Genomic DNA, 26,261 nt, shown 5'->3' on the forward strand with positions numbered 1-26,261 from the left:
AAAAAATAGCAGAAGTTTCATGAAAGAGCCAGGTCTCGTGTGTTTTCCAGCACTGTTTTCAGGACACACAGGATGGGATTTTCAAAGGGACTGAGAGACCTAAGGGCCAGATTCTAAAGGTATCTAGGTGCCAAAGCTGCAGGTAGGTGCTTCATGGGATTGTCAAAAGCATCTGGGCACCTAACTTCCATTGATTTCCATGGGATTTAGGTGCTTTTGAACATCACAGTTGGCACCTATTTAGGTACCTTAATACCTGTTTAAAATCTGGCCCTAAATGCCTAATTTCCTTTGGCTCCTTGGAAATTTTAGCCAAGAAGTTTGAATAGATTTCCCTAGGCTCCTCTGTTGTCAGCATATACATAGAATCAAATGTTTGCAGGATAAGACTCTGAGTGAGGAGAGGGGCATGAAACCCACGTGTTTTATAGTGTGATCTGCTTTTCTACAGGCCAGTAATTCCTTTGGTCCATGTAGTAAACATCCACCGACATATAGAGAGGCAGGATGTCAGGCTAGATCATCGTAATGGCTGCTTCTGGCCTTAAAATCTATGAATGTCTGTAAGTAGGAGGTCCATGTGTAGAGCAAATATAGGCTATAACCCTGATCTTGCAACAGGCTCCAGAGGCAGACCCCTAAATCCCCTGCAATGTGGCTCTTTGCATCCATCAGCATGGACTCTCCTGCAGAATTACAGCTCATGGTCCATACTTGTTGTTCTCAGGTTTTTTCCCCACCAGAAATGTTTGATGGTTAATTTTTTTCTTTAAAAAATAAAATAAAATTACAGGGTTTTCTTGGCCTAAAAGGAGAACAAGTGAATCTGATTTTTCTCTTTCCAAATCATATTAATTTCTTTAGCAGTAATGCTTTTAATTTCAACAAATATTGAAAATGTTTAAAAAAAAACTCACTTTTTTGGTCCTTAAGGAAGAGAGGGGGAGGAGGAGAAAGAAAAACATAGCAATAGACTTAGACTGGAACCATTTTACATACTCCGAACCCACCACATGCTTTGGTGGCAGTGGGAAGGGTGGGAATGGTTACTGGATGTGAATATCTTGAAGTAGGTTTGAAGAGCCAGCCCCTTCTGGCTTTTGCCCATTCCTACAGAGAACACATGGGAATAGAAAAAAGGCAAATGTGGTTTTAAAAAAATATCCAAACCCAAGAAACTAGGGGCCCGGGTTGTGCAACATGCTGAGCATTCTGCTGTCCAATGGGATCTGGCCTTAAATTAGCAAAACCCTAAGGCAAAAGAAGACCCATAAATTAAAAGAAGAAACAGAAACCACAAACACATACAACATGCAGTACAGGATCCATTCTCCTCTCTGTGCGTGTGTTGATGTTGATGGTCAGAAGTTAAATTCAAGCCCCAAGGCTGGAAGAGACTCCTCTGGGGAGGCAAAAACCAAACGGGAAGGAAAAGCAAACATAGCCCATCAAATGGCTATACTGAGACCAAGCCGCTCCTGAACTTGTCCATGGAATGCTCTTGAAAATAAGGGGCCAACACTATGGCCCGAGGCCAGACTTGCAGCGAATGGACTGTTAAGACACTAGAGCAAAGACGTGTGTGCTGATCATATATGCTGCTTTCTTATTCTGCTCTCACTTTATTTACAGGGACCTCCCGGACCGAAAGGGGAAAAGGTAAAGATTAAACTCACCAAAATGCATCTACAGTGCATTAACAAATACTTATTGTTTCCTGGGCACTGGGATTTTTTTAGTTAAGAATACCTAATATGGTAGAGTCCTGTCTTCTAATTGTTTCATAGTGGCGCATGGAGCCATAAGGCTAAATTCTCCTTTTACCTTGGCAAAATCCATGGAAGGGACAAAGTTACAGCAGGAAATGCTCTGAAATGACAGGGCAGAAATAGTGTCACACTCTCTTCAGCGGGGGAAAGAATTAGCAGATGCTAACTATTCCAAGCATACAAGCATCCCCACACAACTTGAGACATCCACATGCCATCCTTTTCTCCAGCAGCGCAGATAGCTTAGTGTTGTGCTCTCCTTTTTCCATGTTATGCTCTGTCTCCCCCACTGAGAGTTAGAAAAGCCATGGAAAGGTGGCTACTGTTACAAAACTATCTTAGACCAGGCACCATTTTTCCATGTAGGTTACAGGCAGTGGCTGTGGGAGCCTTAGAAATGGAAAATACCTGAAGTATCTGCTCATCTCTTGCCAATGCAGAGTTGTTCCCTGTCGCCTTGTCCGGCCTGGTTTTGAATGAGTTAGGCTATGGGCAGGGGTGGCTCCAGGCACCAGCACACCAAGCGCGTGCCTGGGGCGGCCTGCCGGTTGCTGTGAGGGCAGCAGTCAGGCTGCCTTCGGCAGGCTGCCTGCAGGAGGTACACCGGTCCCGCAGTTTCAACAGCAATTCAGCAATGGGTACTCTGAAGGCGCGGGACCGGTGGAGCTCCCACAGGCATGCCGCCGAATCCACGTTACCAGCGGACCTCCCGCAGGCATGCCGCCGAAAGCCGCCTGTCTGCCATGCTGGGGGGGGGCAAAATACATAGAGCCGCCGCTGGCTATGGGGCTCTTGCCATTTCCCTGGGTGTACCATTCCACAGTCTACTGGCCTTGCACTCTGTCTTGCATGTCTGAGATTTGAACTCTAATTGCTGTACCTTGCTGTTTTGTGTGACATGTAGGGTGAACAAGGGGACGTCGGCCCAAGGGTAAGTACCAATAGCACTCACTTGTCTTTCTAAAACACAACCAAACCCCACTATGATAAAGGAAAGCAAATCTGTGTAATATTTGTCAGTGCAAGCTATAATGCAGTGAAGATTCAGAAAACATTGTATTCTACCATCAGTACTGATTCTTGGGCATCATTTTTTTCCCCCAGATAATGATGGACTGGAGACATGAAAGCTTTAGTTAAGAACCTTCAGTCCTATGAGCCCAGGTCACTTTTGTATTGGTTTCCCATTACTAGATCTTCTTTTGTTTGAGAAAAGAGAACAAAGAAATACCGTCCGCTTCCATGTTTCAGTTGAGACAACTATTGTTCTTATTTGTAGTGTGGTCATACCTAGAGTCATCAGTCAGGGATTAGGGCCCTCTCTGTGCTAGACACTGTACCCATACATATAGTGAAAGACTCTATTCCCGCCCTACAGAGTTTACAATGTAAGTATTTGATGAGAGGCAGCAAGTAGATACAACAGACACATGTGGCAGTGTGAGGTACCAGTGAGGTTATTGGTGTTATAATCTCTCGGTGTCTCTCCCATTCTTGTGGATTCATTCCATGATCTATTCTCACTCACTTGTAATTGCTCTGGACTGTCTCTGATTGAGGATAAAGGTAACCAGCCCAAGTGAGGAGACAGAAAAGTTTCTGCCATAACTTATGGAAATTAATGACCTGTTGTGGGAATGACACAAACGCCTATTGTTTCTAACCTGTGAAGTAAGTCATTTACAATAGAACAGTGTAGGTTCCTTCAACAAATATATGGGATTAATCCTCTAACTAGAATGGAGCAACTGGTTACAGATATAGTAAGTGAAGGCTCAACATGTCAAGAAATAAGACATGATGTGGTGTGGGTGCCATCAGACAAGTGCTTTCCACAGTACTGTTTTACTCAAGTGAGTAGAAGTTTAATTAGCCTGCAATGTATAGAGAGAGGCTGAGCTGGAGTTCCTATGTCTGCTGGATGTGCCTGGGAATGCTCAACGTTGTGAAATTAGTGTGCACCTCTCTAAGCTTAGAGGCTGACACAGAGCGAGTAACTTAGGAGTTGGCTGTTGGAAGATGGCTCGGTTGCTGCTTTGATGTGTGGTTTCTTGGAATCTTCTTTTTGTGTTTAAATGCAGGGTAAGCATTTTGCTAAGGAAACCCATATAGGTCCTTCCTGATTGTTAAATATACAACATTCTCCTTTGCACCGCTGTGTTCAGACTGAGTCTCTCTTACGTTCTGGCGGCTTTCCTTCGAGGCTGGAAGAGGTGGTTGTTAGTGGTTCTGTCACTTTAAGAAGATCCAGGACCCAGGCTTCCTCCAAACTCTGCATCTGTGGAGTCTTGGAATATGCCACGCCACTCTGATTGTAGTACACAGTTAATATTATCATTTTAACAAAGAGTATGGGCAGAGTATTATCATTTTAACAAAGAGTATTAATTACTGATGGCTAGGAAGCATGTGAGCTGGTCACAGTCTGCACATAGGGAGCAGAGAAACAAATTCCCGCCAATTATGAGATCACAATCAAAGATGCGTAGGCCTTGAAAAAAATCGCAACAAAATGAGGGCTGCTCAGCTACCCAGCAGAATGTGGTAGGTGGACCCTTGAGATTCAGAAGTGAACTTTGGTTTGCAGTTGCTAGGATCGGTGTGCTCAGCAGGAAGGGTAGAGTCTGTACCAACACCTCTCTGCTGTATCGGGAGTAGGCATCCAGAGGGAGTGGTGTCCATCCCCCAGAGGAACGAGCAGCAATCACAATGTAGGGACATGAAGGAGAGAAGAGTGGATAAAGTGAAGAGGCCTGAAAAGGGGAGGGAACTTTATACCACCCAAGTGGCTTTTCCATATTACCCAATTAAATGAACACTTGTGTGGTAATTACTCTGTTATTGCACAGCACTGTCTGTGGGAAGTGTATTGTGAGGATATGCCAGTGGTAGGCAACCTATGGCACGTGTGCCAAAGGCAGCACATAAGTTGATTTTCAGTGGCACTCACACTACCCAGGTCCTGCCGGTCTGGGGGGCTCTGCATTTTAATTTAATTTTAAATGAAGCTTCTTAAACATTTTAAAAACCTTATTTACTTTACATACAACAGTAGTTTAGTTAAATTATAGACTTATAGAAAGAGACCTTCTAAAAACGTTAAAATGTATTACTGGCACGCGAAACCTTAAAGTGAATAAATGAAGACTCGGCACATCACTTCTAAAAGGTTGCAAACCCCTGGGATACGCTATCATTGTCTGTCTAGAACAACAGTTTCTAGGGAAATTGATGGTTGATTTGCAGAGTTCCCTTTTGTTTCCTCACAAGCTTATTCTTGGGAACTTGCTGCAATGAACTGTGTTCTGCAGCAGAAGTGTTTTAGGTGTGTGTCTGAGGGGGAAGACAGAGCCCCTGTTAAACTGAGCCAGCAGACTATTAGAATTAAATTTAAGTGCACCTTAAAAAGAGGGTTTAAAGCTCTGGTGGATCTTGTCACCGTGCAGTTGTGGATTCTGGTATTTTGTGATAGGGTCTTTCTGCATCGCTGGGGTGAAGAATGAAATTTTTTCTTTATTTACAAACAAAATTATTAGGGCTGTCTATTAATCATTGTTAACTCATGATTAATCAGTTTAAATCGCACTGTTAAACAATAGGATACCAATTTAAATTTATTAAATATTTTGGATGTTTTTCTATATTTTCAATATATTAAATTCTGTATTGTAATTGAAATCAATGTGTATTGTTTCTTATAATATTTGCACTGAAAAAATGATAAACAAAAGAAATAGTATTTTTCAGTTCACCTCATGCAAGTACTGTAGTGCAGTCATGAAAGTGCATAATTGCACTCAAAACCAAAACAATGTAAAACTTCAGAGCCTACAGAGTCCACTCAATCCTACTTCTTGTTCAGACAATTGCTAAAACAAACAAGTTTGTTCACATTTACAGGAGATACTGCTGCCGTCTTCTTATTAACAATGTCACCAGAAAGTGAGAACAGGCATTTCATGGCACTTTTGTAGCTAACATTGCAAGGTATTTATGTGCTGGGTATGCTAAACATTCGTATGCCCCTTCATGCTTCAGCACCGCTCCAGAGGACATGCTTCCATGCTGATGACGCTCATTAAAAAAATCATGTGTTAATTAAATTTGTGACTGAACTCCTTGGGGGAGAATTATGTCTCCTGCTCTGTTTTACCTGCATTCTGCCATATATTTCACGTTCTAGAGTCTGGGATGATGACCCAACACATGTTGTTCATTTTAAGAACACTTTTGCTGCAGATTTCACAAAACGCAAAGAAGATACCAATGTGAGATTTCTAAAGATAGCTACAGCACTCAACCCAGGGTTTAAGAATCTGAAGTGCCTTCAAAAAACTGAGAGGGGTGAGGTGTGGCACATGCTTTCAGATGTCTTAAAAGAGCAATACTCCAATTGAGAAACTACAGACCCAAATCACTAAAAAAGAAAATCAACTTTCTGCTGGTGGCATCTGACTCAGATAATGAAAATGAACATGTGTCGGTCCGCATTACTTTGGATTCTTATTGAGCAGAACCCTTCATCAGCATGGATGCATGTCCCCTGGAATGATTGAAGCATGAAGGGGCATATGAATCTTTAGCACATCTGGCACTTAAATTTCTTGCAACACTGGCTACAACAGTGCCATGAGAACACCTGTTCTCACCTGCAGGTGACATTGTAAACAGGAAGCATGCAACATTATCTCCTGCAAATGTAAACAAACTTGTTTGTCTGAGCGATTGGATGAACGAGAAGTAGGACTGAGTGGACTTGCAGGCTCTCAAATTTTACATTGTTTTATTTTTGAATGCAGGTTTTTTGTACACAATTCTACATTCATAAGTTCAACTTTCATGATAAAAAGATTGCACTACAGTACTTGTGTTAAGTGAATTGAAAAAAATGATTTCTTTTGGTTTTTTACAGTGCAAATACTTATAATCAAAAATAAATATAAAGTGAGCATTGTACACTTTGTATTCTGTGTTGCAGTTGAAATCAAAATATTTGAAGATGTAGAAAACACCCAAAGATATTTAAATAAATGGTATTCTACTATTGTTTAACAGTGTGATTAATCACAGTTGATTTTTTTTAATCGTTTGATAACCCTAAACTCCTCCTGTATAACTCAGAGGTGAGATCAGGTTACCAGGAATACACTTACTGGCTATGTGTGATGAGAAAGAGATGTAGGAATGATCTTTGGGTTTTTTTCTCATCCTCATGAGGAATATTTTGCTTTATTTGACATGGTGCAGAGATAATTGCTTGTTAAATGTTTACTGAAAGTTCTGAATCAGAGCTAAAAAGTTTAGGGCTTCTTCTGACAAGGTGCTGTGGAACTCGGCATTCAGCAGACTCAGGCTCCTAAGGTTGGATGTCATTTTATAAATCTACCTGGTGTCACAGTGACTGAGGTAAACTGACAATTCAGGGTAAAATTTTCGAAGGCTCCTAAGTCAGTTGGGAGCTTGTTTCATTTTTCAAAAGTGTCTCCTAAGTGCCCAAGTCAAAGTTTCATTGACTTTTAAATGAAGATTTAGGCTCCTCCAAGTTACTTAGGTCCTTTTGAAATGCTTAACCCGCCATCCTTAAAACACCTAGAGCAGATTTGGATTCCAAGATTTGTTCTTTTTCTCTTTGGATGAAGTTCACCCCTGTGCAGAGGGTCAGCACCAGGCTTAGGCACCATTTAAATTCCCACCCAAGTCCTCAAAATATGGTCTAAGTGGGGTGTGAGCCTTGGGTTGGATGTGGTTTTCTACCCTTTGACCCTGATTCCAGATTATGAACTCTGTGGCTCTGAACAGAAACACCAGTCTGTCCAAATAGAAACCCATAATGGCCTACATGGACCACAATGCAAGATCAGGGCCTATGTGAATTACAGAAAAGATTATTATTAAGGCCAGAAGGGACAACTATGACCATTGTCTGACCTCCTAGAGAACACAGGCTGGATAACCTTACCCAGTAACGTTGACATCCACCCCATTGCTTCTCTTTGTGCTATAGTATATGTTGTAGAAAGATATCCAGTCTTGCCTTAAAGACTGCAAGTGATGGAGAATCCACCACAAGCCTGGGTAACTTGTTCCGGTGGTTAGTCACCTGTAGTGTAAAAATTGCACCTTCTGGTTAGTCTGAATTTGTCTAGCTTCATCTTCCAATCATTGGATCTCATTATGCTTTTTTCTGCTAGATTAAAAAAGTGCCAAACAAACAAGGAGATCCTGTCTGACAAGAGAAAAACACAAAGGAGTCTAGTGATTGACGAGGTTTGACTCTCCAATGAGCTGCTCTGCTTTTTTCTGGAGTGTCGTGGTAGTGGATTAACTACAAAACCTCCTGAGTGATTGTGCAGCAGTTGTCTTATATAACTAAAAATAGGCTGAAAACAATTCACAGATGTTGTCAATTACATGTAAAAACAATGTGCATTCAGAAGTGTCTGTGTTATGAAATATGTTTGTGCCCCAATTTCTCAATGTGTTGTGTGCCTGGGGAATCCCTGGCTCTGGGGCCTCAGCAGCACAGTTAAGCAATCAGATTCTGGTGCTAAAAGTTTGTGGCTCACAAATGAATCAGATGTGTCTGGGTTTCTAAGGCACTTACTGCTCAGGATCTCTGTTCTTGTCCCTAAAACTTACTGTTCTTTGATACCATCTGGCCTAGAGTAGTTCTGTTTCCATAACTTAGTCTGTATTGTATCAGAGGGGCAGCCGTGTTAGTCTGGATCTGTAAAAAGCGACAGAGAGTCCTGTGGCACCTTGTAGACTAACAGACATACTGGAGCATGAGCTTTCGTGGGTGAATACCCACTTCGTTAGACGCATGTTGTGGAAATTTCCAGAAGCAGGTAATTTCCACGACATGCATCCGACGAAGTGGGTATTCACCCACGAAAGCTCATGCTCCAAAACGTCTGTTAGTCATAAGGTGCCACAGGACTCTGTTGCTTTTTAGTCTATTATCTCTACTTTCTCAGTGGTAACTTTGTTTCCTAACTGATAGAGGAAGCTGTGTCACAGCTCTGCATGATGATAATCAAAAAGAATCAGATAGAATAAATAATTGATGGTAATAATCAAAAAGGATAAATAACTGGTAATGTATCCAATAAGAGCCTGATCTGTAAAACAGCATGGCTGGGAAAAGGGCCTATTTAATGTAAAGCTTAATACAAAAATAGTATCGCTATGTTGAGTATGGAAAGACTAGAAAAAATAAATACTCATGAATATTCTTGAGAAAACAAACAATGAAAATGAGATCAATGCAGATAAAAATTAACTACTAAAATTCATTGCTATGCACTCTATTTCTGTTCTTGGGTGTAATAAACTTTATTAGGGCTTAATTTTCTATAACTGGCACCTATGTAAAATGTGTGCCCAAAATAGGTAATTGCATAAATGGATGTAACTCTCTTGCTCACGTAGTTACCTTATACAGGAGGTATTATGTGCTAATTTTTGAGAACTGAGTGGCCAATTCTGCAAACACTTACATGTGTGAGTAATTAGCCTTAATAGTGCTACTCGTATGCATAAGTTTTTTCAGGATCAGTAACTTTAGCTGTGAACTTTTCTTTAATTTATTTACTGAGAGAGATGAACAGTAGATATTCATCTCATGTTGGACCCTGGCATTATATTGTGAGAGATGAACTGGCCTCAGCCAGATGTTACCATAGGGAATTTATTACCCACCACTTAAATATGCAGTTCTATTTCCCAAAGGTATGGTTATTCTCTCTACTCAAGCCCCCATTTTATCCACTCTAGATTTATAAATTATTCCACATCATATGATCTCATTTTCTCTGACAATACACATGTGTAGACAAGTGACTTACACTCAAGTGAGTGATGGACTTGGGAATGTTTGGGCCAGTAGAGGTATGTTGTGTGTGGCCAGAGAGATGTGCTTTGTTCTTGGGAAGGAGAAAACATTATGCTTTTTGTGTGTGCATTACTGACTGGCCCAAGTAATAGACTTCCTAGCAGCTAGGCAAAACTTACTATGGTGGGAGTCATTGGAGGACATCAGGTTAAGGGAAAGTTAAAGGAAAAGTTGTAAGCTTTGCCAAAAATTACTAAGCCGCTTCCCTGTCAGGAGGTAACAGCCTGGTTGGTGATAGCTTAATTGACATCATATTGGCTTAGCAGTTTAGGAGACAGGAGTTATCATCTGGACATGTCATGAAGGTATCAAGAACTGTGCAACTCCGTCTCATACGCACTCAGCTGCCAATAACCAAGCACTTTCACCTTCAGTTAAGTGTTCAGCACTTGTCTGCAGCATTGTCAGTGCTCCTTGAAGAAAGATGTTATTGATAATGTGTGTTATATCCCTCTGGTGCCTTGGGAAATTATAGAAACAGACACTGGCAAGCAACAGGCTGCATGGTTAAGCTGACAAATATGTTCCCACAGTCCGTCGTTGAGACGGAAGTTGGAATAGTATCCCTTGCTCTTCTCTCAAGAAAGGAAAACTAGGTGATTTGCACTCGCCAAACTCAAATTGCCGACAGAAAGTTAGAATACACATCTGCATATGTAACTACATTCAGCTCACAATATTTTGACTTAAAGTTTCATGCACTTGAATCTAAAAAAAAGAGCGCTCTTAAGAAATGAAATGTTTGCAGCATTATTTTAGCTGTGTTTGGCCCAAGATATCAGAGAGAAGGTGGGTGAGGTAATATCTTTTATTGGACCAACTTCTGTGGAGATCAAAACTTGGCTCTTTCACCAACAATAGTTAGTCCAATAAAAGATATTACCTCACCCACCTTGTCTCTTCAGAAATTAAATCTCTTCTGAACTTCTCTATAGATAGATACATATGCCAGCTTTAAAAAAGCAGCAATAAATGGTGACATGTGCTTGATTAGATTGTTTTTCATCCAGTACCTTTGTGAGATTTATTAGCGAATTGGGGGCAGATGAATGAATTAATATTCATTATATCTACTGAGGAAATATATTTGCTATCTTGAGATCGGGGGGTATCTTCCCGTGGGCTATATCTTCCATTGTGTCTTGTTGGAATATGTATTTATTGCATAGTGAAACTCTGACGTGGGAACCTTCTGCACCCTGCCAGCTCTGAATTCCCTCCTCTGCATTAAGCTAATGAAAAGACTTTGCTCTCATGTGTGTGTTTGCTATTTACAAAGCCTCCAATTGAATCAATGACCTTAAATTCTCACTATTTCTCTTTCTTGGTTATTTCCTCCAGTGTTATTTCTTTATTCCTTGCTGAAGTTACTTTGTTAGATAATATTAACTGAACCTTTTAAAAATCACTCCCATGCTGTAACCTTTGTCTTGACTTCTTGATCTTTCACGCTCCATGTCTCACTCACCTGGCTAGATGGTTTTTCCTCGCCTCAATCATGGATTTCTCTCTAATGACCAGCATGTCTTTAGCCGACGAATCCTTAAGGTAGATGTGATGAATCTACGTCTTCTGGCTTGCTGTGTTTCTTTCTGAATTATGTTTCCTTATTAGCTAATAGCACCTTATTACCATTGTAAGTCATAAATACGATGAGCCAAATCCTGAGAGTCCTGCTCAGTTTTTAACTCAACCAAAATTCCATGTGAACGTAGTGGGAGTTCTGCCTAGAAGGAGTAAAAACTCAGGCCTTGAGGATCTGGCTCTTTGTGAGAGTCACGGAGGGAGGAGAGGATAAGGATAGTTCTATATGCTATACTTGTACCATATGAATAATAGTAGTAATCACACAATGAAGTAGATCAGTCCAAATCCGCAAGTCCTAACTTGAATTTTTACTTAGGCAAAATTCAGTGGGAGATTTCCTGGCTGAGACAAAATTGGGTAGAGTCTTCAGGATTTGCAGTGGAATTTTCAAGTTTCTAAGTGATTTAGGAGAGTGAATCACATTGAATGGCAATAGGATTTGTGCTCCCAATTCACATTGGCACTTGTGAAAATCCCACCCTGGTCCCTGATTTGTGGGTGGACCATATTAAACACAATTGTGTTCCTGTGTTGTTCAGATTGGTATCCTGTCCAGATGCTGTTAAGAGTTATGATCTAGCCTTTTCATCAGGATTTTTACAGTTAAGGCCACATGTCAGAACAATCAGTTTGCATCCTAAAGGCTAGGCTATTGGAGTTCACCAGGGGATCAGTAGCTGGTAATCTGAGCAGTGAAATTCATTCTGAGATCAGGTGTGCTCCACCTTCTGAGCAAGCTTTTCTGGCTGTTTAACTGAAACGAATGTACACTACTGAATTCTTTAGTGTTAAAATTGCAAGTAGAGACGTAGACTCATCTTCTTTATCTACTGGCAAAGTATGGTGCAAGTGGAGCATTTTAATGTCAGTACACTTCAGTCGTACTAGAGCAATGGTTCTCAACCTGTGGCTGCTTGCGGCCCAATCAGCACAGAGCTGCGGCCCATGTGACATCCTCAGGGCCATACAGGTACTATCGGATGCGGCCCACAGTGGTAAATAAGTTGAGAATCACTGTAGTAGAGGGATGTCATTAAATATGTTTTGATTCCTTTATTATCTACTAAATGGTACTAGTACAATTGTGCTTGAAGTAGGCATGATATCAAGTATGTGATTTAATATTCAGCTATTAATGTTTAACTAGTGTTTTCTATGCTCATATTTGCTATGAGGCCAAGTCCTGCACAACTTACTCAGACAAAACTCCTGCTGGAAGCTGTGGGTCAAAACCTGGAATAAGAGATCAGTAAAAACTGAAAAAAAGACCTTAATGGCCCATTGGGAGTTTTGTCTGAATAGGGACTGCATGATTGGGACATTCAGTGTTAAACTCCACTGGGATAGTCTTTGGAAAAATATGAGTCAGGTCAAAGGGAGGTGCTGAGTACTCAGCACTTTTGAAAATCACGTTATTCAAGTGCCTAACTATGGAGCCTAAATTAGACACCCAGTTTTGAAAATCTTGGCCATGATCCCAATTATTTAACTTAGTTGGTCAGCCACAGAGCTAAAAGGTACCCTGCATGCCAATGAATCTCTACGGGGCAAACTTCTCTGGGGTATGTGCATAAACCATCAGATTTGTGCATATAGCAGAAATGAGAACTGCTTAGCAGATCCGAACAGAGAATTTTGACCTACAGCTGTAGCATTCTAATTAAACACACCCCTGCATGCCACGGTGCTCTTGCAGACTTCAGAGGAATCTGAGTCTTTTCACAGATTCTCTCAGCTATCTCTTATTTGACCAAACAAAACCTTTCAGTAGCCTACAGTAAATTCACCCAACCCATGCAGTGTCCCCATGCAGTGTTTGGGATTATTCTTCCAGGATGCTGTAATCCTTTACTATAAGGCTGAATCCACCTTAAAAAATCATTCAGTCAAATTTGCTTTATTGTCACCATGCATTAAAGCTAGAGTGAAATGTGATCCATGATCCACGTGAAAGCTCCCTTCACCCACATGTGCGCACACGCACCATAACTGGCTGTCTCCAAATCTTAACCATCACTATGGGACATGCCATTCAAACAATTTTGGTGGTGCTATCAGAAAGACCTGTCACCCTGGCATGCCCCCTGCTGGTTTCTGTCCTACTCAGTGTAGTTAGTTTGCCGTTAGCACTTGTGTTGGTTTTTTTTCACATCACAATGTTTGTCTGAACTTCCTACAGGGTGATCAAGGTCAAGATGGAGCTGCTGGCCCGCCAGGTCCCCCAGGACCACCAGGTGCAAGGGGTCCCCCTGGAGATACAGGAAAAGATGGCCCCAGGGGACCACAAGGCCTCCCTGTAAGGAATGATAAATACAGAGTATTCACATTGTAAAACAGAATGGGTGCTCTCTAAGAATGCCCACAGTGTACTTCATCTTGGAGCCACCTGGCACAGGGCCATGCCTGTCTGGGCCATGTGGCGGTACTAGTAGGGGAAGGGGATATTAGGGCGGGGAAAGGCTCCTATGATGCTGCATCAGGATAGGATTCTCACCTAGCACTTGAGATCATTAGGAAAAGGAGCTATGACATAGGTAAATAAACTGTGGCTGCCAGGAGGCCAGGTCTGGCAGCTGGGGTGTCTGACTAGGCCCCAGGGTCTCCAGCACTTGCTAGCAGGGGATGTGTGTTTCTCTTTAAAGAGAGCAGAAGTGTGTACCCTACCTTGCAGCATGGCTGCCAGCACACTGGCTCTGGTTATTAGCAGTGCTCACCACTGCTGGGCTTTTAGCAGAGGGCAGAATTTAACCCACAAAGTTTGAGTTTCTCTTTCCCTATCACAACTGGAGGAGAATAGTCACCATAGGTGACCTCAGAGCTGCTTCTAATGATTCCTCTGGATGCAACCTGACAAATGTCTTTAATTCTCTGTAACTGTCTGGGCATTAGAGAAATGGTAGCTTCACAATAATAAATAAGTAAATAAATAAATTATCCCAGAAAAGTTGTGGGCTAAAGATGGGAGGTGAGAGGGGAGGGAGGTTGTGTAGTATTCTGAGCAGAAAATGAGAAGTCAGAATATCGTTTAAAATCTATAAAAAAAGCAAAGTTTATTTCCTCCCTGATGCATAACCTTCACCCATCCCACTGAAAATCTCCAACTCACTGGTAATTCATTTTTAAAAAATCAGAATGTAAAATCAATGAACCTCTCAGTAATTATTTTTTAACTTTTTGGAGGATGAAGGGTTTTGGTGCAAATATCTGTAATCAACTTCACTGACTTGATTAACTTCTTTCCCCAGGGCTTAAAAGGAGAGCCGGGGGAAGCTGGAGTGATGGTTAGTAATATTCTTCCTTCTGTGTTAGTGTCAGCACTAATGGATTAATTATGCTTCAGTGGTGTGGACTGTTTGCCTAGCTCAGAAGTGCATGTAGTTTTTGGCTTGGGTGTCCTATTTACTCCCCTCTATAACCACATAGAGCAAATTTATTTTGTTTGTGCCATTGCTTGCTAATTAAAAAGTACAGCGCTATTATGCTAAGCTACACACAACCAGAGATGGACAATTGTTGAGCTTAGAAAGTTGTACATGAAACTGAAGCAATCAGATACTGCCTTGATACTTCAGCCCTCTCAGATGCACCATAAGACCCTGCATCACCATAAAGAAAAGAGGTGAGTCTCTCTTCTTATAGCTTTTCCATAAAGTTCCTTTGGCCCCCCCCTTTCCCCACCCCTGCCTCCACCGTGATGTCCCACACTTCCAAAATTTGGATTCTAATTAGTCAAGGAAAACTTTTGTGAATTTTGGGGTAGTTTTTATTTCCGCTGAGATTTTTTTTAATTGGTGAAAACGTTATTGATGCTACTTATCAGAGTCATTGCAGCTACGATGCCAAGATGAGTTTCACAAGGATCGAATTGTGAAAATTGGGAACAGAATCTGGCTGACAGATGATGTTTCATTGGTGCCACCCACTTCCCCTAGGACAAAGTTTATATTTTTCAGGGAAGGTTTAATTCTTAAGGGACACTGTTGGTAAATGTGGATTATTTTCACTTGTTTTCCTACACCTTCCTCAAACCAAGAAAAGAAGGTTGAGAGAAGGAAAAGTTCTGAGCATTGAACCATGTGGAAGGCCATGAAGTATTACACCTTTGCAGCATTAAAAAATATTAGGTTTTGGTTTTTTGTTTTTTATTTTACACCTGTGGATTACCTACTTTGTCATATGCAACAACAAGCAAGATCACTCAGCAAGGCACTGGAGTATCTGAAAGTTGGGCAAAGAACCACAGAAAAAAATTATGCTGGATATTCCCAGTAGAAGCAGGAGAAAAAGCAGAGAAATCACAGTGAAGACTGTGAAGAATTTATTGTCAACAGACAAAGAAGAGATGGAAGAGAGAGAGGGCCTCCTGGAGATACAGGAAAAGATGGCCCCAGGGGACCATCCTAGAGGGTGCTGCAAGATCTTTGCCGAATCTACTTGGATATGTTTGGTTTAGAATAGGTATCACCCACAGTGGAGTGAGTGGGTAAGGTCGTGTGCAAGTACAAAATGGGGAAACACTAGCTAGGTGGTAGTACTGTGGAAAAGGATCTGGAGGGTTTTAGTGAATCACAAATTGAGTCAACAGTGGAATGCAGTTGTTAAAAAGGCTAATATTCTGGGGTGTGTTAACAGGAGTGTTGTATGTAAGACATGGGAAGTAATTGTCTTGCTCTATTGGCATTGGTGAGACCTCAGTTGGAGCTCTGTGTCCAGTTCTAGGCACTACATTTTGGGAAAGATGTGGACAAATTGGAGATAGTGGAGAGGAGAGCAACAAAATTGATAAAAGGTTTTTAAAAACCTGAAGAATTTTTTTTTTAAACTGGGCATGTTTTGTCTTGAGAAAAGAAGACTGAGGGGGGACCTGATAACACTTCAGATACGTTAAGGGCTGTTATAAAGAGGATGGGGATCAATTGTTCTCCATGTCCACTGAAGGTAGGACAAGAAATAACTGGCTTAATCTGTAGCAAAGGAGATTTAGTCTAGCTATTCAGAAAAGTTTTCTAACTATAAGAGTAATTTAACGTTTTATAAAACCAGTTTATGTAAAATCGGAATAATCCCGTAGTGTAGACGTACCCTCTGGAATAGGCTTCCAAGAGACGTTGTGGAATCCTCACCATGGGTGTTTTTAAGAACAGGTTAGACAAACACCTGTCAAGGATGATCTAGGTTTACTTGGTCCTGCCTCAGAGCAGGGGGCTGGACTAGATGACCTCTTGAGGTCCCTTCCAGCCTGACATTTGATTCTGTGGTGACGGTAGTTCATTTCCACCTGTTACAATGACTCAAACAGCTCTAAATTCATCTCAAACCATGGCATGAAGGGACTTCGTTCCCAGCTAGGTACAGTTGTTCTAACACCCTTTGGACCATTCTCCCCTTCCTTGCATAGCATAGCCCCTTGGAAACCTGTCCGTTAAGATCCTGAAACCCACTCTAAATAACTAGTGTTGCTGACTCACAATGTGAAAATAGATCATGGGAGTTGTGCCTGTTTATGTCAGGGATGAATTCGCCCCAGCGCCTGGAATCTAGTCTATATTATCTCATAAACAGCTATATTTACAAACTACTCTAATGCTGCCTTACTAACCAATCTCCTGCTTCCCCATCAGCAGATTTTTGGAAAGCATTGATGTTATGGACATCCTCCACTGACCATATTTTTGAGCCCCACTATGGAATATAAAATAGCCCACATAACCAAGCTCTACAAGTCCACCTGTAACATTTCAATTATTTGTTCTATGCAAAGGTCTAGCATGGAGTTATGGTACTGAGTCAGGTTCCAAAACAATTTATGGGACATTTTATATACATAAAATATAAATCTTTAGAGAGCATTTTCTTTATTATCTGTGGGGTAAAGAGCATTGATACTGAGAATGTTTGTCTGTAGTAATGTTCATACATAATGGAAACAGACACAGGCATTCTTGCCATTTTCTACAGAGCTGTAAACATTTATATCTATATATTTTTAAATCCTGTTATGCTTTAATTTCCAAATAAATATACTGATAAATTTTACTTTTAACAGGGTGTAAGGGGACCTTCGGGACTTAAGGTAGGTGGTAAATAGTTTATTATACGTCTAATTTTAACAAGGCAAGAATCTTCAGAATGCTTCTATGTGCCTGGGTAGGGTTGCACACATTTTTTCAGTTTGATGTAATTTCCTCTTCATCAATTGCATCTAAGAATTCCAGGGAATCATATTGGCCATTACCTGGAAACTGAAAAGTTAATTTTTTATTGCATCTTCTGGACAGAAAGTATGCTAATTGATAAGAGAAGTAAAACAATGAAATTTAGAATGAGGAGGGGGGAATTTGCTTTTTTAATTTTAGCGTACTGTAGGCACACTGGATTTTTTTGGCATTTCAGGAGAAGATAATGAACATCAATAGCAGAACAAAATTTCTACTTCAACTGATAATTTAAAAAATGAATATGACTCATTACTATATTTCATGGTATCTCACTCTTATTTCCCTTTTTTTGTTTTTGAAGGGTGAGCCTGGTTTTCCAGGGAGAAAGGTAAGATAGTGATTCTTCTTTCAAAAAAAAGAAGTGTTCATCACCACACAAAATGCTTCATGAACCATTTGCAGAAACAAGGTTGACCAAGGCCCTAGTCATGGTTGGTTGCACTGATTCACACTTTATATTCTTCAGGATTATGATGATCAGCCCAGAAGCAGTAATTACGTTAGCCCCATTAGAGGGCTCTCTGCTGGTGCCTGCAAGCCTCGCCCCTGCAGCTCTGATTGGGCAGGAGGGAGCCAGTGCAGCACGTGGAGACCCCCTCAACCTCTGTGCCTAGGGGCCACCCACATTGCGCCGGGAGCTGCCCCAGGAAGCACCGCCAGCCCTGGGACTTTGTACTTAGGGCCATATGTCCTTCTTTTCCTTGATGTTTTTAGATATTTAAAAATTCCTCCCAGACAGCGATTTAAGAACTAAAAAGCTGGATATGTCCAAGAAAATACGGACTTATGGTAATCCTAACAAAGAATAAAACAGCCAAAATGCCACACAAGGCTGAAGGTGTGAGCCCTTTTGCTGAATTAATTGAAAATAAAAATGTTTTGAAACTGCTGCTCTCCAGCAGGCCAGCATTGGTAGGTCTGAATCTCTTGTAGGACCGACCAAACAAAGACATCCCCATACTCTGAGGAGCAGAGCCCACTGGACATAGTCTCTGTGTTTGGAGAAAGCATACTCTATGGCAGGGAAGGAGAGCCGCTTACACACACACACTGTCTGCTCTTCTACAGGAGACTGGCCTTTCATCGAGGAGGACAAACTGTTGCTCTGAGTAGCCCACTGAAGACGAGGGAGCCTTGCATGAGCAATCCTGCCTATCCAGTTTTTATATCGGTGCCTACGTCTGTTCTATATCAATGCCTCCCAGAGAACTGAAAACAAAACTTCAAAAGGCTCATGCCTTATTCCATCCTTACTTCTCTTAAGGCAATCAAGGGCTTGTGTGTTTCTGGGCAGAATTTGGCTCTGAATCTTCAATATATAAGGGTTAAACTCTGTCATTCTCTAGTCATGAACAATCTTTAATTTAAATGTAACAATGAAAGCAAGTGACTAGCTAAACCTGTGAATCTCCTTTTTGACAACTTAGAATTCTTAGTGAATATAATGCATTCAATTTCCAAAATCCAGGCAGAATCTTCATGTAAATTATGGGCCAGATTTGCAAAGGCCTGTTGACTTCCAATCAGAGTTTGGCACTTAACCTGCTTAGGCTCTTATGTAAATCCCAATTGGCATCTAAAAACCCTGTAAATCTGGCCCTATCCCATGAGCACATCAGAGTTATGGTGATAAATATAATTGAGCTCTTACTCAATAGTAACATTGGCTGACATATTGACTCCTGTGTATTGTCACGGTTTGATAGAGACACTGTGTGTATTTTTATTTTACAAGGGTGATGATGGGACCCCAGGACAGCCAGGGCTTCAAGGGCCTAAGGTAAATTTCAGCTCTATATCAGTCTGCCTGGTGGCTATTTTTACCATCTGGTACCTGTTACTGGCCAGATATCACAGTCAATGCAGATTGCTCCTAAAGCAGAGAGCCATAAGTAGACACTTTTGATCTAAAACTAAAAAGAACAACGAGAGGAACAATAGACGTGTAATATATACACCTAGGGTATTAATGCCAATTAAAATATTTTCACTTGTCATTTGTTATCTGTTGACTTGAAATGTTGACAGTCACTAACTAAATGATAACACAGAGTTTGTCTACACTGCCATTGAGGGGCGTATTTGCAGCTTTTGGGGCCTTGCCTGCACTTTAATCTAGCTAGTTTGGGTACCTGAGCAGTGAAGCTGCAGCAGCACAAGCTTCAGCCCAGGCTAACCCTGCAAGTCATAAATCAGATTATTAAATTAATTAAATGACACTTGTGATTATGGTGCAGACATACGCTACAAGTCATCATTTAGAACCTGATCTTGCAGAACTGAATCAAGCAAAGCCAGTGGGAATTTCCCTGACCAGGAAATTCAGGATGTATGTGGTCCTTATAATAAGTTCACTTCAAAAGTGTAGCAGACTCAGTTCCATGGAAGTCTCCCATTGCAGGGCCCACATGTTCATGGTGGCTGCCATTTTGGGACTAGGTTTGCTGGTGAACATGTCCTCCACTACTGTGTCTGAAAGCCTGAAAGCTTCATTTTAGTTTTCAAATTCCCTTTTGGGCACGGGCAGCACTTGAAGACATTTTAGAATAAAACTAAAGCTTTGATCATTCCGGCATCTGTGTAGAGGTTTAAGATAAGGCAAAGTACTGTAACGTTAAGAAAATTGCTTTCTGGCCTATCAAGTTAGACTTAAGATGTTTTGGCTTCAAAGTTCATACCTGGTAAGGTTCAATGTGAATTATCTTATTTTCAGGGAGAGCAAGGAAGCACAGGTCCCAAAGGAGAGAAAGGAATAGATGGATTGCCAGGATCAAAGGTAAATAAAAGACAGGTTCATTAAGCTGGAAGTTGGTCACAACAGTATTGAGACAGTGGGTTTCAATTTGACAAGAGTTTTAAACATTTGTTTTCTAAAAATTACATTAAAATGGCAAAAAATAAAACATAGCCTGTAAACTTTCACTAGCATTTAACCTTTCCATGGTGGGTTGAGACTGAGAATAGAGTTCCAGAATCACCACTTTCTGACATTTTTGGCTGCATGGTCTTGCAAGAAATTTGTAAGTTCTGTCCTCTGCTTCGCATGTGTTGATTAGTACTATATCCATTCTACATAGCTAGTGTTAGTGTGTCTCTCAATTTTACTTTTTCTCCGCAACTGAAAAGAAATGCACCAACATGACCTAGCTGAATTGAGCAATGACAACATAACATGTCCGCCCTTCATGATCAGCTGTTCCTCTACAGCTGATTTTGCTTTAATGGAATCTGCGTCCAAGTATGTTTATGCTCAGAGCAGTCATGCATCTGTCATGCATGAAACTGTGCAAAACTGGGAGACCACCCTTAGCCATTCTACTTCTAAATCCATAGCAGCAGTGCTGGTTTGTGCTTGCTGCTGCTTCTGCTTCAAGCTGGTATCACTCTTTTAGGAACTTTTTACTTTCAGGTTTAAATGCTTAGCTATTGAAATGGCATCACTTTGTGACTCGTAAATATATTTAAGTGAGAGGTCAAATCTGTATAAATGGTTTTGCTGTCTTATATCTGATCAGGCTGGGGTTCTTTTGTTGCCAGCTAGATTATTTTAAGGTTATTTTAGCAAGGCATATGCTTCTAAATATCTAAAATCCATTTGTCCTTGAAGTTTCTTATTGAGACTATACTTTTACCTAAAATAAGTATTTGACGATCATGCAGTAAATGACTTTTTTCATAATACTTCTGACTTTATTATTTCTGAATAATAAAGGTGATGTTCATTTTCAGGGTAATCCTGGTGAGAGAGGAGGAGATGGACCCATTGGACCAAGGGTATATGAGTGTTTGGTTTTGCCTCACTAATTTAGATGCTTGTATTCTCCTTAATATGGGTCAGTTTCCTCCATCCAACTCTGTCTGTCATCTGTTGCTGTATAGTTGAAGGGTTCAGTACTGTATAAGAACAATAAGGAAGATGGAGCATATTAAAATAAATCACCATATAGATATTGAGCCAAATTAATGCAGATAGCTCCCGTGAAGTCAGTTAAGTTGCATCCAGTTTTACTGTTGACCTCAGAGAGGTGCTGACCGCTTGCTGTCACTGAAAGATCCCATGGCTTTTTTACATAGGAATGATACTATACCAGTCAAATTCCAACTTAGGTAATTACATTCTGCCTGTCATTCAGTGTATACTTCCAGGTCCTTTCAGAATTTGCTCTGTATAGCTACATTCTTGGTATCGATTGCATGTGTAATATTTATATGGAGACAAATTAAAAAGTATCTAGAGGCCAAAATAGTACTTAACCCTGTTCCAGCTGTTGTTTTCATGCTGCTCACTTTTCAGGGGTTAACACCACAGTTGTTATCACAAAGTTTGCAATTTGCCTTTGTCTCCAGGGTCCACCTGGCCTGAAGGGGGAACAGGGCGATACTGTAATAATTGACTATGATGGCAGAATCCTGGATGCACTCAAGGTACCTCTGCAATAAGATGATGATGATAATTTTTTGTGTGCTCCTGTTCTTAATTGCAGTTGAATTAATCAGCTGAGATTACTGCACCAATTGAAATCCAGTGAATCTGAGAGAGAGCTGATCTTGAGACATATGCTAGTGTAGCTTGGGGAAGTTAGTTCACCCTGCAGGGTTTGGTTGATGCAGTGATGGAGACCTTGCAGATTGATGAGCAGGAATTGCAAGATAACTAGGAAGGTTGAACCTCATGTTGTCCACACAGGACCCTCTCTTTCCTCAAGCTACTCTTTCCCCACTGGTCACCATAGATCTGGGCCTGAGAGAAGACCCATAATCATTAGCATGGCTGCTGGGAAAGAGACCAAAAAGCCAAGATGCCCCATGACCGGTAGTGTGTATTGCTAGGGAATCCCTGTGCTAAGGATTATGAGGCTTCTTAAAATCTCAACAGAGTAGAGCTGGCTGGCAGTGGGAGCAGAAGTGTTTTCCTTGTTTTCATTGTTCTACTGGAAGTGGGGAAGTCATCACACTCTCCAGAAGATAGAAGAAGGGAACAGGAGCCTAAACAGTGGACATAGTTGCCTAAACCATATAGCCACACCCAAGGCACTGCTTTGTAGGAATGACCACACAGTGCCCCCAGAGATGTGGGGAAATTGTGGAGAGATCACCCAGTCTCTAGGAAGAAATGGGGAGCTGATAGACCAATGCTTCCTCCTGACCAGGAGGACATTTAAGGAGCAAGAGTGGCCTGGCAGGAGGGCTGAGTGAGAGGACAGAGGGCATCAGGTGAGTTCCTAGGTGTTGGCAGTGTTCGGACACCAGGCTGATGTGTGCACTAGAGAGGATTTGGTTAGATGTACAGAAGCAGCACAGACTACCTCAGCCTGATTTGCTCATGTTTACGCTATGGGCTAAGGTGCATGAACACACTGAGTCACTGTGAGTGGGTTTGAAGTTAGATGCCATTCTGTTCACTGTTAAGCATGCAAGTGTAGCCTGTGGTATCATAGAATCGCAGGGACTCGAGAGATCATCTTGTCCAGTCCCCTGCACTCATGGCAGGACTAAGTATTATCTAGACCAATTAGACTAGTATTAGCTAAGGCTCCAGGCTAAGGCTGTCACAACAGTAAAAACAAGAGGTTTTCCTGCTCAAATGCTGCAGGGTGGAGAGGAAATGCAGAGGGAAGTGGGCACATTTGTCCCTAGAAGACCTGTTTGGGGACCAAGAGAAGCAAACCAGTCAGGTGTTCTTACCCCAATCAAGCAGAGACTGTAGGAGTAGTAGTCATCCAGCCCCAGAAGATACTGGAGCTGAGAGTACAGAGGGATTGCAGGCCCCAGCAGGACTGTGTCAGCCTAGTGCTGATTGGGAGTGGAAGGACTGGGTGCAGTGACAAAACATGACCCAGAAGCCCTGAAAAATGTACAAATATAAATCAAGTTTCCGAGTCACCACAAAACCTTGAATCAGGTGAGTCTCAGGATTTGCGGCAAACATTTTGCATAGCCCCTCCCCCCCGCTAGACACGATTTGAAGTAGCTTGTTCTCTAAATAACACAAGTGACTTGAGCCAAATCTGATCTGTGCCCATGACTATAATGAGATCGTACATGTAAAGGAGGGCACCATTTGCCCCTTTGTCTCTGTCAGTTATGTAAAATGAAAACAATAAGACAATGTATTCAGAAGGAAAATTTCCTGAAGTTCGTGTAATGGAAAATTATGCCCCCGTTGTGTAGCCTGTGCTTGCTATACAAGAAAAGGAGTGAGACCATGTTTAATGCTGCCATTTAGCAAAGATTAAAGAAGCTGAGTAGAATAAATATTTAATTACAGACACATTTGAAAACCATTTTAATTGTTTTATAACAGGCTGCAGGGAAACATAAAGTGATGGTAATTACTATATGCCAGATGTCTGCATGGGTTGTTTGGACAGAATAGCACAGCATGTGGTGTTGTCAATGGAATTTGTGGACTGAGATCATTTGAAGGCTTCCACCAAACGTTTGGAGTTTTAGTTTACTAACAAAATGACCCACAGTCTCTGAGTCAGTTGAGTTTTGTGTGTGCTGCATGTTGAGATGCTCAGGAATAAATTATTAAAATGTCACTGACCTTGCCTTTACCGTTCTGCTTATCCGCTGGGATCTCAGTCATTTCTTCTATTTACCCACTCATTGCTTCTCAGTGAACAGGCCTCTTAAAAACTGTTCTGTTTAAATACTTTAAACTGTGATTAAATGTAACCTTGTGAAGTACAACAATGGGGACTAGGAACTCAGAATAATGCAACATGTTGTTGGTTGGTTTTCAAGCTGAAGGGGTAGATGTCTGATGTGGTGCCATTTAGGGATCCCTTATAAATGACAAAATACATCCCCATCAAAGGGTTTTCAAACTCCTGGTTTGCAAGGGTCTCTAGTAAGAATAGTTTACATGAGCTTGCAAACTTTTAGCAGAATGTTTTCCTGCTGTTAGTATTCATGTATGCTTTTCTGTTTCTACTTCTTTTTAATCACGTCATATGTGGCATAATGGAACTCGTGTTTCACCTACCAGTAGGATTGAGTTGAATTGACTGGTTGATTTCAAACATCATGGTCACGCTGAGCCATAAATGAGGGAATTTTACCTATCTAGTCTACTGTCCATCTGAATTGGTAGGCACCATTCCTCTTGCATGGGTTGGCCAGTAATGAGGGGATGGAAAAAGTAAGATCCCCACAGGCAACAAGGCAGATTTTGGACCAGATCTACGTATTTCTAGAAATGTGTGCCTTTTAAGCACATGTATTTCAGTGCTAGCATGGCCCTCTACACCAGATTTGACAGAGTCTTTTTTGAGTTAACATTTCCTGTGTTGTGGGAAACAGCCTTGTATGTTTAATGTTAGCTGATCTTGTCATGGATATTTCTGCTATGATAAGTTAGACAAATATTTACTATAAATCTATGGCTATGTCTACACTTGTAATGAGTGTGGGGGGGTGATTCTCAGCTTGTTGGGTATTCTGTGGGTATCCACTCAGGGAGGCTAGCCTGTGCCACTGCTTGCTGCCCATGCTACCTCAAGTATGCTACCATTTTTAGCATGCCAGCATGATGAGCTCAAGCTGGGAATTACACCCCTGGCTCCAATTGTAAACGTAGCCTATATGAGAAGCTGCGCTCATGGCTGATCTCCAGAGTGAAGTAAACATGTGCTGGATTAGTAATGATACTCTAGACAGTTATATTTACGCCATCTTTCTTTGCTGGGTTTTCAGGGCCCACCAGGACCCCAAGGGCCTCCAGGTCCTCAAGGAGCTCCAGGACCAAAGGTTGGATTGACCTCTGTTATACAGACAGTATTTCGTGGCATGCAGCATATACAGTGCCTCCTCACCACAGCCTGACATAGATCCTCATGCAAAATCAATGGGAGTTCTCCATGTGGAACTATGGCGGGATGTGTCCCCTTGTGATGACATCTTAGAGCAAGACTGGAGAAGTGTCTCCCAAATCACAAAGGGTGGGAGGCAGGCAAGGGCTGAACCTCGGTATTTTAACTCATGAGTCTGTCTGCAGGGAAAAGAGCATTCTAAATTCCCCTCCTCTCTGAACAACAGAAGCCTTTTACCTAGATGCAAAAGTATATTTGTTTTTTGGTGTTTTTTTCACTCCATCAGTGGGCCAGCACCCTTCTGCTGGCCTTGTCTAAATGAATGTGTTGTACTGTACTGGGAAGTGAGCCCATACACATTCCTGTATATATTGGGGTGAAATTCAGACCTCACTGAAGTCAATGGGAGTTTTGCCATTGAACTCAGTGGAGTCTGGATTACACCCATTGATAAAGAAAATGCTTGTGAGCGTGCACTGTGCTTGGCTACTGATAGTCCTAAATTCTAGGTTTTATCTTGTTTTCTCCTACTGGAAGCCATGTTCTCACACCTACCATGTCTTAGTGTTTCACATACACATATTTAGTATTGTACAGTACCAGCACCAGTACCAGCCACTCTTTGTGAAATGGTCACCTTCATTCAGGGGCAAGATCAATAGGCAATAAATAATACTCAATCAGTTATAATTCCTCATAGCAAATATGCACAAAAGTATCTTACTAGGAAATTATATTTAGATTGGTTCAGAATAATGTATATCTCTGCCTGTCAGTTCAATCCAAATTCTACTTAACTAATGAAACCTGGCACTTCACTTGAAATAAAAACATGTCATTTTCTACCTCAGGCTGCTCATAAGTTGATGGCCTTCAGACTCAGTACAAAAATGAGGATTTACGTTTACATCCAGTTCTTTTGTGAAATTATTTTCTGGTTTCACTTGATGTTATACCTTTACTCATTTGTACTGCT

General features: G+C 41.3%; 1 protein-coding gene across 1 annotated transcript in view; it reads left to right on the forward strand.

Annotated features, from left to right (window-relative positions):
- Positions 1-26,261, forward strand: part of COL23A1 (collagen type XXIII alpha 1 chain) — a 324,183-nt gene that overhangs the window by 276,319 nt on the left and 21,603 nt on the right. Inside the window, exons 7-19 of the mRNA XM_030572434.1 lie at positions 1,633-1,659; positions 2,674-2,700; positions 11,140-11,211; positions 13,430-13,546; positions 14,496-14,531; positions 17,297-17,323; positions 17,770-17,796; positions 19,204-19,248; positions 20,182-20,244; positions 21,198-21,242; positions 21,816-21,893; positions 23,773-23,796; positions 25,170-25,223. Of these exons, the coding sequence (XP_030428294.1) occupies positions 1,633-1,659; positions 2,674-2,700; positions 11,140-11,211; positions 13,430-13,546; positions 14,496-14,531; positions 17,297-17,323; positions 17,770-17,796; positions 19,204-19,248; positions 20,182-20,244; positions 21,198-21,242; positions 21,816-21,893; positions 23,773-23,796; positions 25,170-25,223 (642 nt within the window). The remainder of the gene's footprint in view (positions 1-1,632; positions 1,660-2,673; positions 2,701-11,139; positions 11,212-13,429; positions 13,547-14,495; positions 14,532-17,296; positions 17,324-17,769; positions 17,797-19,203; positions 19,249-20,181; positions 20,245-21,197; positions 21,243-21,815; positions 21,894-23,772; positions 23,797-25,169; positions 25,224-26,261) is intronic.

Source organism: Gopherus evgoodei, chromosome 8 (genome assembly GCF_007399415.2).
Source record: "Gopherus evgoodei ecotype Sinaloan lineage chromosome 8, rGopEvg1_v1.p, whole genome shotgun sequence".
Classification (NCBI taxonomy): domain Eukaryota; kingdom Metazoa; phylum Chordata; order Testudines; family Testudinidae; genus Gopherus; species Gopherus evgoodei.